This window comes from Cebus imitator, unplaced genomic scaffold (assembly GCF_001604975.1).
Source record: "Cebus imitator isolate Cc_AM_T3 unplaced genomic scaffold, Cebus_imitator-1.0 Scaffold283, whole genome shotgun sequence".
Lineage (NCBI taxonomy): Eukaryota > Metazoa > Chordata > Mammalia > Primates > Cebidae > Cebus > Cebus imitator.
The window spans coordinates 1,592,163-1,609,480 of NW_016107598.1; the positions used below are offsets into that span (position 1 = coordinate 1,592,163).

The 17,318-nt window shown below is 36.9% G+C and overlaps 1 protein-coding gene across 9 annotated transcripts in view; it reads right to left on the reverse strand.

The window, feature by feature from the left end:
• The window catches only part of SLC4A4 (solute carrier family 4 member 4), a 496,548-nt gene that overhangs the window by 225,939 nt on the left and 253,291 nt on the right, over positions 1 to 17,318 (reverse strand). For all 9 annotated transcript variants that reach the window (XM_017501628.2, XM_017501630.2, XM_017501627.2 and 6 more), the window contains 2 exons: positions 14,926 to 15,061; positions 3,901 to 4,061 (listed from right to left, as the gene is read on the reverse strand). In XM_017501628.2, coding sequence (XP_017357117.1) covers positions 3,901 to 4,061; positions 14,926 to 15,061 — 297 coding nt within the window. The remainder of the gene's footprint in view (positions 1 to 3,900; positions 4,062 to 14,925; positions 15,062 to 17,318) is intronic.

Consider the following 17,318-nt stretch of genomic DNA (forward strand, 5'->3'; position numbering starts at 1 on the left):
GAAAAAAAAAAAAAAAAAAGAATTAGCTGTGCATAATTCTCAACTCAGAAGTATCAGCATGATTTTGGACAAAACAACTCCACCTCACCCTCTGCTACAAAAGGGTTTTTTAAATAACCAAATAATGACTATAACTCCTCAAGTTACTGTGCCATCTTCTGTCATTTAGATGAAAAGGGGCTCTGTTGCCTTCATGTTTTACCTGGTGTTAGGTTTTGATTCTTTCAGAGGATTAAGAATTTTTTAGCTAGTGACACTCTTTCAAACATGTTCTTCTCCCCACTTCTGGAAATCTGGCCCTTTTCCTCCCCTTTATTTTACTTGTGATGTGTTATTTGCCCCTGAACCATTTTTCCGTATTATCAGCTCCAGAATGACAGCACTGGCTCTCTGCCTGCTTGCCCCAGGGGCTGCAGAGCAAACATATTAGTGAGTGATGATACCTCAAAGTGACCTAGCAGTGTCTAATTTTAACATGTTATGATAATTTTTAAAGTAAATGCATGGAGGTTAGAGAAAAAGTTCATAACTGATAATAAAAAATAATGAAAAACTGAAAGGAGACCATGTAATGCTTGATTAACCTCTCTTACTAAATACCAAAACCTTCTCTCTTCGGCCATTGGCTAAAAAGGTTCCAGTATAATGTGGTACTTTCTCTTCTACAACATGAAAAGGGCCAGTTAGTTGCTGAAGAACAGAAGCTCCTTAAAATGGTTCTTCTTGGTGATGAAGGTCCCAAAGACAGTTTTACAGAAACATCGAAGTGTGTAATTCAACTTTTAACTTTCATCACCCTTGCGAATCAGCTCCAAGTACAGCAGAGATGCTGTTCCACTGTTTCCAGCTCTATCTACCACACCGTTTGGAATCTTGTCTCCTGTTCATGAAGTCACTGAGTGTCTCTCTATCTGACTCAATCCATCTACAATAGGATTGTAGGTGACAAGCAGAAAGATCTGGACAAACTATTTATACTGGGATAGACATATAAGTAGACAGCAAATACATCTGATGATCTTATTTAATGCTCACAACAACCCTGAGAGGTCCACCTTCATCTTCCTTTTATAGATGAGGGAATGAGGCCTCCAAAAGATTTAAGTAACTGGCCTTGCCCATGGTCATACATGCTAGTAGGGCTAAACTTTAATTAAAAGCCCCCAACATTAAATCCAGCATTCCTTCTACATCACTCTGTATCTCATGGGAATTAATAAATGACATCTTCCCATATAGTATGTATATTTTAACAGAAGACAAATGCTGAGCACAGTGGCATGAATTCCTAAGTGAGGAAACTTTAGGCAGTAATGATCATCTATGGGAAAAACCATTTTGGTTTTTTTTTGGTTTTTTTGGGGTTTTTTGCCCATTTATTTATTTTATTGCATTTTAGGTTTTGGGGTACATGTGAAGAACATGCAAGATTGTTGCACAGGTACACACGTGGCAGTGTGATTTGCTGCCTTCCTCCCCACCACCTACATCTGGCATCTCTCCCCTTGCTATCTCTCCCCAGCTCCCCACCCCCTACCGTCCCTCCCCTATTTCCCCCCAACTGACCCCAGTGTGTAGTGCTCCCCTCCCTGTGTCCATGTGTTCTCATTGTTCCTGGTGGCCCTTATTCTCCTCCTAGACTGCCTATACACTACCAAGACACAAGTTTCTTCTCCAGTTTGCCCTATATTTATGCACATTTGACTTATTTTCAACTTGTGTAATTTTTGACATCTTTGCTCCAGGTTAGTTCTTAAAGTCTGAGAATTACAATTTTCACTCAAAAACTGAATTGATTTTTGCCAATCATTATACTTTTCTGGATAACAATCTCTCTTGCAGCTTTTAATAAATGAAAAAAGTCAATGGAAGAGATGGCCCAGGAAATCATTCTTTCTCTTTGCTTCTGTCTCTGTAGATGCATTCCACTCTCCCTGGGTACCGTAATTCAAGATCTCTCCTCATATATCAGATTTCCATTTTCAGCCTCACCTGCCTTGTTCAATATGAAAAACGCTATGTAAAACTGTGTTTCCTCCATTATCTTCTAACTATGTATGCAGATTTGTACCTATGTTGACTTATACCTTGTCTCATTTACCTAGTGGTAGATTTGCAAACCCTAATTTTACCAAAGCCTAAAACAGTGTTTGGCTCATTATAGAAGCTCGTGTACTACTGCAGAATAAATGTATTAAATAATTATTTCTGTCCATCCAGCATCTTCACATAAGTCCTCTTCCTTCCACACTTGTACCTTATGTACTTCAGATAGATGAAAAGCATGGGTCTTCTTTGCAAATCTAACTAACAAGCTCTGTGAAAAAGAACCAAGTATATATACACCAGCCAGACATATGCCTCATTTGACCGCTAATATTTTCTTCCAACACAAATGCTGCAGCATTCATATTACCTATAATATAAAGACACAGATGTCATAGACAAGCCTTTTGTCTACAGATATGCAAAGAAACTTTGCAGTAAGTCTGAAATCATATAAGAATGTTACACTGATCACCTTCTTCAGGTCTTTGATCCAAATCTTCTTTCCCACAATCCCAGGGTAGGCGCACTGCAGACCCCTTGGAAAAATCCAGTCACATCCCTACAGATCCAGTGCTCACCTGGTTATGGAATTTTCCTAGGAATAGGAAGTGGAGTCCCTGTACTTCTTTAAAAAAATTTAAAAATTTTAAAAAACGCAATCTCTGGCACACCTAGATCTGAAGGGTAATATGGCAGTTTTAGGGCCAAGTCACTGATAAAAAATGAAAACAATGGCTCCAGTTTGAAATGCAGTGATGTGTACACAAGGTGTTCAACATGATGAGTTAACATTCAATGCACAAAATACTAACAACAAAGGATGTCAAAGCTGCCCTGCACCGTGAGTTTCAATGACTTTGATGGTGGTGATACAAATGACACTTGCCACCAGTGTGACCTTATGCAGTCACCTGTAACATCCTGCTGGATCCCTGTCCCACCCAGCCTTTAGCCACATGCAGCTAAAGGGGCTTGACTTCTGTCTACAATCAACCCTAACCCAGGAGCTAGATTATTTCCCTTCTTACAGATGATTTAAGTCCTGTTTTACAGATGATAAAATTGAGGTCCAGAGACGTTAAGTGCAAGTCTAAGATCTCTAAGATCAAAAAGTTCTGGAAATCTAGTGTCTGGACTTCCAGTCCAATATAACCAAGGAGGGGTGAATAAAGAGACTCTATTTATAATATTAATCTTATGCTAATAAGTGAAGGAAGTGAATATAAAACTGTGCATATAAAATGAAAAATAACTAAAAATGAAAAGCATGGCAGGGCACGGTGGCTCACACCTGTAATCCTAGTACTTTGGGAGGCCAAGGTGGGTGGATCATTTGAGGTCAGGAGTTTGAGACCAGCCTGGCCAACATGGTTAAACCCCCCTGCCTCAATTAAAAATAAAAAAATTAGCCAGGCATGGTGGCAGGCACCTGTAATCCCAGCTACTCGGGAGGCTGAGGCAGGAGAATCACTTGAACCCAGGAGGTGGAGGTTGCAGTGAACTGAGATCACACCACTGCACTCCAGTCTGAGCAACAGAGTGACACTCTGTCTCAGAAAAAAAAAAAGAACAGCATAAGGGAAAGGATTCAGAAGCAAAGCTAGAAGAAAATATTCCAAAATGCCAACAATGACCAGAGGAAGATATTATGGAAGATAGTTTACTATTTTCTTAATATTTGTGTATTTTTCAAATTTTCTTGCAATAAATCATACTAATATTATAATACAAAAAGAGAGGATAAATGTTATAAAATATTTAACTCTGCTTACACTACTAGTTATCTGCCTTGGTGAACTGTGGATAGGTAAAGCTAACAAAAATAATAAAAGGTTCAAACAGCATACTTACCCACCAACTGTGGGAGAGAAGAAGCCTCCCGGTCAAGCATGATGGATCCTTTCTCCATACACGTCCTCAGCTCAAATAAACTATGAAGGGACAATGTGGCCACATGAGGCTTGCTCCATCTTTCCCCGCCCTGTTCCACTTTTTCTTCAAACTTGATCCATCTAGGAAAATGAGATTAGTAAAGAGCAATTAAAAGTGTTCTAATGTCCTCTAGAAATAGCAGTCTCAACCCCTCCATCACCACCCCTTCCAGCATTTCTAAAATGTCTCTTTTTGTGGAATATTAATAGCTTATTATATCATTAATTACATAATCTTCATAAATACACTCAAAGAGAAGCACTAGACTGCTACCCTGATGTTACAGAGGATAAAAGCAAATCAAGAGAAGCCAAAGCATCCTTGGTTTTCTATCTGCCTATATGTAACCATGAGATCCTTAAGAACAATTATTTAACTAAATTTTTAATAAGGTAGAAAAATATGCATTTCAAAATTCTCCATGTGGGTACAGCCTACAGTGTGTAAAAATAACCACCACTGTGAGGATTCTGTTGTGACTTCATGAGGCAAGTTTAAATAAGGTGAAATATCAGTGATGAACCAATATTTATCTCAGACATAAAAAGCATGATGTGTGAAGTGGCAAGATGAACGTAAAATTTCGTTTTATTGATGCTTATGGAAGACCAGCATGTTTTGTTGTGTCTTCCTTTAACATACATAGCTCAGCAGATGCATGTTCCCCTTTTATTATGATTTTTTAAACTTTACCCTTCATGTCTGATTCTATATGTGTCTAAATATACACAAGCTCAGTGAACAACAGATTATTCTGATAATAGGAGATCTATTAACCTTAGGGATGTAACAACCCTCTTTTCTAGCTTCTGCTTTCTAAGACTCCTAGACATTTTGATAACTTAGCAATATATAGTAATAAAAAACCTTAATGGAAATAAGGGCAAAATACATTTGACAGACTTTATATCCCACATATTACACAAACAGACACTTCCTACACGGCTAAAGGAAAATGGGAAAGGATCATCGTTTTGCTGTTCATCACGACACAAACAAAAAGGTTCTTTCTTTCGCTTTAAAGCTTCTGAGAGATATTGAAAGAGATAAAGAAGGAATTAAAATTGTTTTCTACATTCTTCACCCAAAGGTTTAATGATTGAAAAATGTTTTCCTAGAGAAAGCTAAACGCTCACCTAACTCACTAAAGATGAGAACAAAGGGTAGAGATCAGAGGAAGCTCTACATAGGGTATTATTTATAGACCTCTTACCACCCCCAGAAGAGGGGGAAAAAAAAAAAACACATTAGTAGAACCAGGAGTGAAAATAGATCAAGAGATCAGCCCACAATGTCAAAGGAAATTTAGAATTCTAATCAAACCCAACACCCATATGTTTCAGAAGTATTTTAGCCATATCTGAAGACTTTCCCCCCATGCTCCTCTCAGGAAGCCTCTCGCACCCAGGCAACTCCAATGTCAATGGTAACCTTATCTCAACCTTACCCACAATTCTAAGGCCCTCCTCCTTTTCCCTGTATCCTCCCCAACAATGCAGGAAGTGGAGATTTTTACATGTTTACCTCATGAATTAAAAAGTCCACAATACCACCAAAGAAGTTCTAAAACTTCAGAACTGGACTTGGTTTATTTCTACAAAAGTAGTTGTGACACATTTTGAAAGAGAATGAAAGACATCTTGTGTGTGTTTGTGTGTGTGTGATTAAACTATTATTTCTTCACTTTGGTTCAAGTTAGAGCCAGAGAAATAGAAGGAACTGGGAGAAAAATGACACAATTTTATATTACACTCAAAGAATTCTATGGGTTTAACCAAAACTATAAAAGATAATAAGATGATTGGAGTTATTTTGAGAATAATCCATTTCTGATGGAGAATATCACGCTGGTTAGCTTCAGGTACATCATCTTTTCATGCTTGCTCATAGAATTTCTAAGCATGTTTGTTGATAATTGGCATATGAATAGTATTTACATATGATGCTATAATTTATTGCTCAAGATAAGACTCTAGAAAAAGGAAGACACCATCACATATGAAATCAGTAGATACCTAGAATTATGTCATCTATAATTCTTGATTACTCTTGCATTCCTAAGAGTATGCTTATTTTCTCAGGGATAGAATGTTTGGTCATAGAATTTAGGCCCAAGATGAGTAACATGGAGCAGCTAGAAGTCCTGTAAAGGGAATGTTTTACAAGGCCTTTACTTCCTTCTTATCTTTACTAAATGAGCCCCACTTCTATCAGTTGCCAAGAGCCTGTACTGCCAGATCTATTCCTTAAAAAAAAACTAAGCCTCACTTATATACAGTAGCTCTTTTCTGCCATTATACTCTCTATGGTCTGAATGTCTTATGTCCACACAAAATTCATATATTGAAATCCTATCCCCCAAGGTAATTACAAAGAAATGGGCCCTTTGAGAGGTGATTAGATGGACTAATGTCTTTATAAAAGAGACCCCAGACAGCTCTCTAGCCCCTTCCACCATGTGAAGACACAATGATATGGTGCCATCTGTGAGAAAGCAGGCACTCACCAGACACTGAATCTGACAGTGTCTTGATCTTGGACTTCTCACCCCCCAGGACTGTAAGAACCAAATTTCTGTTGTCTGTAATCTACCCAGTCTATGGTATTTTGTTATAGCAGCCTAAATAGGCTAAGATAATTCTCAACTGTCCAAACAACATCAGTTTAATAAGATTTAATTTAAAAAGAAAAACAAGAAAACCATTGCAGTTCTTTGTAGTCCATCTTTTACTTATTCCTCTCCATAGTTTATATTGTAGGCAGCCTGGTTAGACTTAAATATAACTTTGAATACATTGAAAAAATGCATTTGGAAAACATAAATCCAAACGAGGGTGGATTTATGAAATAGTATTACTCACCCTTCTGGATTACACCAGCTCTTTAGGTCAAGATTTAACCATAAAGGAATGGAAATATAAATTCTCAAAACTAGCCAGTTCTTTAAAATTTATATTTATAAGGGATAAATATAATCTCATAGCTCAGTTTAGCACCTATTTTACTTTAAGTTCAGTAAATATCTAATATTGTGATGATGTCATGTTACAGCACAGCTTACAGCACAAGGGGAGCTCTGGAAAAATGCCTATTAAATTCCTTTAAAATGTATTGCTCTAATTGTTAAAGGAACTGATTATACTTCCAACAAATGCATTTGGACCTAAAATACTGGCTTTCCTAATTAAATAGATCATTTGCAGATAGTTTCATTCCAGAAACTGCACATACTCTGTCTAGCCTCCTTGCATATCAAGGACAAATTTGGATTTTGAAAAAAAAAAAAAAAAAAAAAAAAAAAAAAAAAAAAAAAAAAGAAAACTACTCAAATCAAATCAGAGCCCATTAAAGAAAAGGCTAAGGCAAAAGTACCAAAGTTCGCCCTCTCCAAGTGCCAATGAATCGGTAAAGGTGCTTTAGAACCATATAATTACAATTTTAAAAAAAAAACATTTTTACTGTAGGGTATACTAAAAGCCACTATCTCTCCTTTATAATAACTATGAATAATTAAATATTTGTAATAAGTTTCCTACTTTCTTTTTGTTTCAGTACTTGACTTGTTACAGAAAAATGTGTTTCAAAAGTAGGCTTTTTAAATGCTTGCAATTACAAAACTGTTTTAACCTTGCAGAAGGGGTTTATTAGGTGAAGTTTATTTATTCCAAGGTCTTAGAAGAATAATGATAAAATACTTTGCAGTTTAAGACATTTTCAGTGGCTGCCAAACAAACAGCATTTCACTTGTTTGTTGAAGAAAAAAAAAAAAAACTCCCTGGGAATCACTGAATTTTGCAACTTTCCAATCATATGATTAAATATAATTGAGAAAAAAACAAGGCCTCTAACTTAAAAACATACCAGTTGTACAGTGGAAACCAGACATGACCTTTACACTAAATAAAATTCAACTGAGTACAACTATTGAAATGATAATAAATTTCTTGCTAACTAACAAGTGCTTATCACCCATAAAAGAAGCCAACACTAGTGTGTACCTGGAAGAAATGAGGTTTTTAAGGAGAATTCTTAAAATTCTAGATCAACTATTAAAGTTATTTCATAGACAACTACATATGATTACACAGATGATTAAATTCCTTGAGTCTTTTTCTTACAGAAAAATAAACTTGGTCTGAAATAGAATTTCCCCAAAGTAACTCAGTAGAGAAAAGACAGAAAAATCAGTGTAGACTAGGAGACAGCAGTCTTTGCCCAAACCCACAGTATAAGTGCACATGTTGGTATTTAATGGCCATGCCCTTAAATCAGGTTCTTCAGAGGTGGTTCAGGTCAATCTGCTAAGTAGAAACACACAATGGGTGTACATTTGTGGTGTCGATTTGGAAGTAAAACATCAATACCCTTTTACTTTGTTGGCTTGAAACTTGTGATGGCTTTCCTTTATACTCAGGAGGTTTAGCAACACAGTTTGAATTATGCTGAGGAAGTTATCTGTTTCTTTTTTTTTTTTTTTTTTTTTTTTTTTTTTTTTTTTTTTTTTTTTTTTTTTTTTTTTTTTTTTTTTTTTTTTGAGTTGGAGTCTCACTCTCTTCCAGGCTGGAGTGCAATAGTGCATTCTTGGCTTACTGCAACCTCCACCTCCTGAGTTCAAGCTATTCTCCAGCCTCGGCCTCCTGAGGCACCACCCACCACACCTGACTAATTTTTGTATTTTTAGTAGAGACAGGGTTTCACCATGTTAGCCAGGCTGATCTCGAACTCTTGACCTCGTGATCCACCTGCCTTGGCCTCCCAAAGTGCTGAGATTACAAGTGTGAGCCACCATGCCTGGTATGGGGATATTATCTTTAAAAACATTCATATAACAGTGGTTAAGCCCAGCACTGTCCATTTGAAAATTCACTGAAGAGAAGCAGACAGTACTAATAATCATTTTTGTAGAGATATCCCTACTCAAATGAATAAAGAATTTGGGCAGGGAAAAAAAGGTCCCTTTCTCCTGACTTTGGGCCATCATCAAAGTTGGATCATGAGTTATTCTTTTACCAGTTTGTTTCATTAACCCATTAGCTGACACCTAGTCACCTAGACATTCTTAATGGGAGCACAGGCTTCTTCACCAATTCCAAATGATTTTTCAGGTCTGATAAGACTACCCTTTGCGCAGTATTTAACTTGTGCTCTCTTTTGGAAGAACCACTGAAAATTCAAAGTTCTAACTTTTATGAAAAAGAACAGGTGAAAATGTAAAAAGGATGGTGATAGAGTTGATTGTTACTTTAAACTTCTTGTAAATACTCAACCTTGTTCATAGTATAACTACTGTATTTTCCATGACTTAAAAGGGGACAACTCCCCCTATTATTGAAACAATTCTCATTTTTTCAGGCACAGGGCCAGCCTGAAATGTCTGAAGCCACAGTAATGCTGATGCTCAGTATAGGATGTTCTTGGTGAAATCAAATCATTAGCCAACTGAAAAGCAGAGAGTCTAAAAATAGAAAGAAGGCTGATACTGAGTTCTGTGGGGTGTAGACTTACAATAGGAACTACATAAAGTTGGAGAAGTCCAGAGAGTTAGCTCTCTATGGAATAAAATAGGCTATCAATTGCAGTTTTCACAGAAAATCAAATTTATAAGTTGGCCAGAAAAAGATTCGTGTCACATCTTCATATATAAAATGGATTCCTTCTAAACATTAAATTTTCATTAGTCTGGTAGGTTTGAGAGCTTTTAATGGGGAGGGAAAAAAACTACCATGTCTGGAAATTGGACATCACATGTGCAAGTCAGAAATTACTGCAAAAACATTCTGAAAGCAGGGTAATGTCCCAGGTAGTAAAGGTTACTGAAAAGCTGAATATTTCCAGAGGCATATTCACCTCCCAGCCTCTCCAGAGAATTAAAGTGGAGTAGCAAACTAAGAATCAAGGTTCCACATGGACACAGGGAGGGGAACATCACACGCTGGTGTCTGTTGTGGGGTGGGGGGCTAGGAGAGGGATAGCAGGCACTGGGGAGATTGGGGAGGGATAACATTAGGAGAAATACTTAACGTAAGTGACAGGGGATGGAGGCAGCAAACCACCATGGCATGTGTATACCTATGTAACAATCTTGCAAGATCTGCACATGTACCCCAGAACTTAAAGTATAATAAAAAAAAAAAAGAATCAAGGTTATATTTCTCCATTCATTGATTCTATTAGCCAGTCTTTATTGAGCATGAACTGTGTGCCAGGTAGTTTTAGGCACTAGGTACAGAGTGCCAAAACAACTGAAAATTTCTGCCCTCACAGAGCTTTAATTCTGTTGGGAAGAGATAATAACAAGATATATGACATGCTAAATGATGACAGGTGCTGAGGACAAAAATAATGAAAGATGAGGGATAGGAAGTATTGCAGGAAGCTTTCAATGATAGGTAGGACAACCATTAAGCAAGTAATATTTGAATAAAGACCTGAAGGAGATGAGGGAATGAGCCATGCAGGTAACTGTGGGGGTTCAGGGAAAAGAGAACATTTCAGACAGAGGGAAAAACAAGTGCAAAGTTCCTGACAGATTAGCGTGACTGGTCAGTGAGGCTCACACAAAGTGAAGCAGAGGAAATGAAAATGAAGACAAAAATCAAGGAGATCATGGCAGACAGTTCATAAGAGAAGTAAGAGCAGGTACAAAGAGATCAACTAATTAGGAGGCATCTGCAGTAATCTCAGTGAGAAATGGTGGGATGAGCTAGAGTCGTAGCAGTACTGAATGTCAGATATAGTGAGATCTCTGAATATGTGAATATCTTTAGGGGAAAATAGAATTTGCCAATTGGTCAGATATTGAGTGTAGAGAAAGAGAGAGATCTAGGAAGACTCCAATGCTTCTGGCTCAGAAACTAAAAGAATGGAATTGTTTACTGAGATGAGGAAACCTGTAGGAAGACCAGATCCGAAGTTCAGTTTTAGACATGTCAATTTTGAGACTCCTATTAGCTCTCCAATTATTTGATTCCAACTAAATAAGGAATTATATCTATGCTTTTATAAATGCAGATGTCATCAATATATTAATGAAATAGTTTGAAACTTTAAACATAGGTCCTTTTCTATGCTTTATCAATGGCTTGCTGAGTACCTTGGAGCTGTCATTCCAAGGTTGTTTACTGGTCAGAAAGAGAAGAATTATATAGAACCTTAATTTGGTCAATTAATATTTCTAAGAAAGTATTATAGTCAGAGCACTTTGTGTCAAAAGCAATTAGTTCTCAACCAATCACACATTAAACAAATGTTTTTTGAGAACCTATTATGAATCAGACACTTCCAGGCACTAGAAATGTAACAGTAAGCAGACAGACATGGTAGTCTCTGCCTTCAGATAAATTAATGCAATGAGGGAGACCATATGAAAACCATATATAATGAATTGATCGACAGCAATCGTGGTAAACGCTATAAAGAGAAGCTATACAGCGTGAACTTGACACACAGTACACTCCTAACACTCTTCCTCTACAGCAGTGGGATGTCTTGAAGACAGACTATGTCAGCAAAATGGCACATGTGCTCCCAAGGAAATAACGTCTCTAAGAATGGTAAAGTATTCAAAACCATCTTAGTCTTTAAAAATCTAAGTAAAAATACTATGCTCATATCATTCAATGTTGAATTACCTATACAATGAACTATAACCTCTCTGCCTTTCTGGGACCAGGGATTATGTAAAATAAGTTATGGTCTGCATTTGACTAAAATAAAAAACAGAAAACTATATCTGAATTCTACTCTATGATAACAACTCACAAAGAACTTCAAGATAAAAATAAGAAAGTCAAAGTAGCTCTTGGAGTCATAGCTGAGTATACCAGTATACACACAGGAAAGAAATTTTAGAGCTATGAAATATGTATAATGTTAGGGAAGATGCAACACAATATGACCTTCATCTGATAGAACAGAAATTCAAGCTCAGAAAGACTACAAGACTTGCTTAAAGTTCAACAGCTAGTGAGCAGCAAATCCAAGACTAGACCAAAATTTCCCAGCACTTAATTCAGGCTGTACCAGGACAATTCTCACACTGTATTTTTCTATCAGAAAGAAGGAAAAGAAAGAATGTAACAGATTCACTAGTAAAAGTTTTGCTTTGGAAGCCTTCTTTTGGAGGATGTTTTAGGAACTCAAATTGTACTTAACAGAGGATTTTTTCTATACAGCTTATTGGTTCTCAGAGAAGGGAACAAGAAACAGTTGCTGTATCCTTGGAAAAAGCCCCAACAGAGCAAAGAATGAAGAGCTTCAAGAGAAAGTATTAGAGGTGAGGAGTAGAAATGTGCCATGAAAGTGTTTCTAATTAGAAGAAGAAAATATTAAGTAGCTATCAAACAGAAGAGTCAAACAATCACAACCACTGTAGCTATCTATTAGAAAGATAATTACCCAGTAAATGGAAAATAAAGTATTTAAAAGTTAGGTCTCTTTCCTTAATACTACTGTCGGAGCCAGGAGTAAAACAGAATTACTTTTTTTCCGACTATTGCTTAAGTTATGAAAGATAAGAAATTCTCCATCAGTTCTAAAAGTTTTTAAAGCAGGTGTTTCTGCAAGGGTAAGCTACCTAGAAACTCTTGGTAAGGAATAAAAACCTCTCTGCCATTATCAAATAAATTAATTTATGAAACTTCTCCATTATTAAAAATCCCAAAGGGCTAAAGACATTAAACATTACTTAAAATTGTGGAAATAAAAATAAATCCATAAGCCTATAAAGCATATGCCTAACTAAACAATGAAAAATCCAACTAAATTCATAAAGACTTGATTACAAGTGGTATGAGGTATGAAATTTTAAACATGTCTCAGAAAATAAAAATTCTTCCTTAAACTCTTCAAAGAATCTTCATCCATAAAGGGAAAGGCTATTGGCTTATTGCTTCTTTATAGCTCATCTGCTTTAATTGGTTAAAGTGATTTTTTAAAATATTTTCTTTCTGACTAGAATTTCTTTCTAACTCTATCTAGAAAAAATAGCAGCCATAAATCCTTTTTCCATCTATAACCACAGAATAAGATGTTCATCTATCTTTGCTTTGCTTTTCTTACACTCAAAGCTGGGATAATGATTTGGTTTTCCTTATTCTCATATTGTAAGATACTACATTAAACTTAATTCAAACTTTTTAATAAGATACAGGGATCTACATAAGAGCCTCATTTGCTCACTGCTACATTCATGGTACCTAAAACAGTGCCTGACATAAACTATTCATTCAAATAACATTGGTTGAGTTGAATCAATTTGAATTAAATTATAGACTATAAAATATTTATCTTAACATTATCTTGTTTGTGAAAGTGAAATACATTGGAATCAGCACATAATGATGACAATGAGAGACCAATAACTGCATTATAATCAAAGTCTTTGTATTACATAATTGCCTTATATCACAGATGATGATTAGCCTGGAGTATATCTCTGAATCTGTACGTAAAAGAAAAGCTCTGTTATGAGATTAATGAAACCCTAGGTATTTGTGTAATGCTTAACAATTTACAAAGCATTTTCATATAAAAACATATACATGTGTATGTATATAAATATATGTAACATTATATAAATTGTATACTATATTTACATATGTTTTATATACCATACATATATATATATATATAATAGGCAATATTATCCACTATTTATTGATAATGAAACCAAAGTTCTAAGAAACTGAGTGTCTTGTAGCTAAGACGAAACAGAATCAAAGTAAACTCGGGCCTCTAAACTCCAAACTCAGATGAACCTTCTACTTTCAGCTGGATATTTAAAAGATTACAGGTTTATACTTGAAATACAGTAGTTCCCCTTATTCACAGGGGACACATTCCAAGACCCCCAGTGAATGCCTGAAGGCATGGATAGTACTAAACCCTATGTATATTATTTTTTTTCCTATCTGTAATCCCTAATAAAGTTTAATTTATAAATTAGGCACAGTAAGAGACTAACAACCATAATTAATAATAATATAGAATAAACATAATAATATAATACTATAATAACAGTTATATCAGTGTGATGACTCTCTCAAAATATCTTACTGTACTGTCCAGTGAGTAACTGAAACCATAAAAAGCTAAACTGTGGATAACCTGGGGTGACTACCAGAAGAGCAACTTTGTGTTAATCCTCATTGTTCTAGTACTCTCTTTCTTATTTTACTTTACTTTATTTTATTTTATGTTTTTGAGGCAGGGTTTCGATCTGTCACCCAGGCTGAAGTGCCGTAATGTGATCAGAGATCACTGCAGCCTCAACCTCACAGGCTCAAAGGAGCCTTCTACCTCAGCCTCCTGAGTAGCTGGAACCACAGTCATGTGCCACGACACCCAGCTGATTCTTTCTTTTACTTTTTTTCTTTATTTTTTTGGTAGAGATAGGGTCCCATTATGTTGCCCAAGCTGGTCTTGAACCCCTAGGCTCAGGCAATCTACCTGACTCAGCCTTCTAAATTTCTGCGATTACAGGCACAAGCCACTGCACCTAGCCAAAACCTTCCTCTTCCCAGAGAATGCGTAATTAGTCACACAAAATCTCACAAGAGATCTTGGCATGTGGACACTTTGGAAACATATCTCTTGGCTATTATTATTGGGTACATGAGTTTATTATCTCCCTAAAATATTTTACTATTAAATAGTATATAAATTGAGCTTTATTTCTAATTCCTTATAAAACCCAAAATTATAGCAACATGGATCAATGAAATAATGGCCCAATAGTGAAATAAGAGGTTCCCTGCATTCATGAAAAAAAAAAAAAGAAAGAAAGAAAGAAATAGAATTATTTATTCCTTATCATCCCAGCCAACATCATGCCCATTGGCCATTCAAAGTGCTAAGGCTAAAGAATGGCACTCCAGGATCAAAGCATCTGGCCCTGCCCTTGTTTCCCTGGGTCAGTACTGCATACAGTCAGCCATGCCTCACCTGGCTGTTTCCTTCCACTCCATCTCCTGCCCATCCACGGCCAGCAGCTCATCCAGTTCCGTGAAGAGCTGAGGGGGAGCTGGGCTGTCATCCTCCTCTCCCAAGATGAATCGGATGCGTTCTGCAGCAGGAGAGACTGCAGAAGTGAAAATACTGTGGTTAAACATTGGCTGGACAACTCTGAGGAAAGTGGAGCTCCGGGCTCTTCCTCTCTCCCCAAGGTTACTGGGCTTCCCTTCCACATTTTCAGTGGACATCTTTCTTGCTGAGCCTCCCAAATCCCCAATCTAAAGCCAAAAAGAAATCAAAGCCCCTCTCTATTCCTTTGATTCTGAACTGTATATCTTAGTTCTCCGCCACTCTCCAGAAGGACAGCACTCCAAGTCTGTGTGATGTGTCACAAGGAACCTTTAGCCCTCAGATGAGCTGAGGTCCAACCACTCACTCCCCCTCCCTCCCCACTTATGACCCACCCAAAATTATTAGACAAAAGCCAGCTTGAGCCAATCACTTTTTCATACAGCAGGGGGAGGGGCAACAAAGCACCCCAATCCTAAGTTTCCCCAAGTCCCCACCTCCCACCCACCCTCCCTCTGTCCAATGCCTAAAGCTCATCTCCTGCCAAAAACTGGCTAACTGCAAAGTTGATGAAGGAATATTTAACAAGATGAGCCCCCTTCTTTACAGAATGGTAGTACCCAAAAATGTTTAGTCACACTTCAATGCACTTGAAAAACAAGCCCAAGTAAAATATTGTACACTTGAGGGGGAGGAAAAAAAAAAAACATTTTCCAACATACTCAAGCACATAATTGAATGTCCTACTAGCTCCTTTTGACCCTATCCCCTGAAAATCATGTAATGAAAAATTAACTAGAATTTCCCCCAGGTCATGGGTTACTCCCTTTCAAAAATAAAAAAGAAGAAGAAAAGAGAGGGAGAGAGAGAGAGAGAGAGAAAAGCAGCTGGAAATTGATGGCCATGTTACAAAGTTAAGGCCCACAAATACTCCTCAAAATCCCTGGGTAAAACCAACAATAGTACACACATGTGAATGCAGTTCAAGTATACACAAGTATATTTATTATGGATAGAAAGATACACACGTAAACACACACATACCCACGCATATATAAATTTGTAGAAATATATGTACACAAACAACCCAATAAAACCAGAAAATCCCTACCATCTGAAAACTTTATAACACAGGATAGAATAAAATTCCATAGATCAAAATTTATTTAGTACAAATAAGCCCATGAAAAATATTCAACCTAATTAAAAATCAAAACTAATCCTTAAAATAAAATGTGTTTTACCTATTAAAATGTCAAAAAAAATGGCTGGGTGCCATGACTCATGCCTATAATCCCAGTACTTTTGGACGCTGAGGCAGGTGGATCACCTGAGGTCAGGAGTTCAAGACCAGTCTTGCCAATATGATGAACTCCCATTTCTACTAAAAAAAAAACACACACACACACACACGCACACACAAATTAGCTGGCATGGTGGCAAGCACCTGTAATCCCAGCTACTCAGGAGGCTAAGGCAGGAAAATTAATTGAACCTGGGAGACAGAGGCTACAATGAGCAGAGATCACGCCACTGCACTCCAGCCTGGCCGACAGAGCAAGACGTCGTCTCGAAATAAATAAATAAAATAAAATGTCAAAAAATGAAAAAAATAATGATAATCCCAACGTGGACAAGGGTTTGGGAATCATGTACCCAGCACTTCTTGATATTATGTTATTGGTAGGAGCCCTTTAAAGGGAGATGTTTGAAGGACATGAAAATTTCTGGAAGGACATGGAAATTTTTAAATAGTGTATATATCCTGTGAACCAACAATTCTTCCACTGAAAATACATTCATTCTAAATAAATAAGAGTTATCTCAAATGTTTAGTGACAGAGGTGATCATTCTAGCATTGTTTATAAGAGAGAAAACAGAAAAATCCTAAACATCCATAAAGTAAGATTGGTTAAATAATGTATGGTACAACTATACAATACCATGCAATCATAAAACGTGAATTCAAAATAGCTGGCCTTTTTTGACATGTATACTATATAAAATTAAATTAAAAAAATAAAAATTGGCAGGGCATGGTTGCTCACACCTGTGGTCCCAGCACTATGGGAGGCCAAGGCGGCAGATCACAAGGTCAGGAGTTTGAGACCAGCTTGGCCAATATGATGAAACCTCATCTCTACTAAAAATACAAAAAAAGCCAGATGTGGTGGTGCCTGCCTATAATCCCTGCTACTCAGAACACTAAGGCAGGAGAATTGTTTGAACCTGGTAGGCGGAGGTTGCTGTGAGCCAAGATCGTGCCACTGCACTCCAGCCTGGGTGACAGAGGAAGACTCCATCTCAAAAAAAA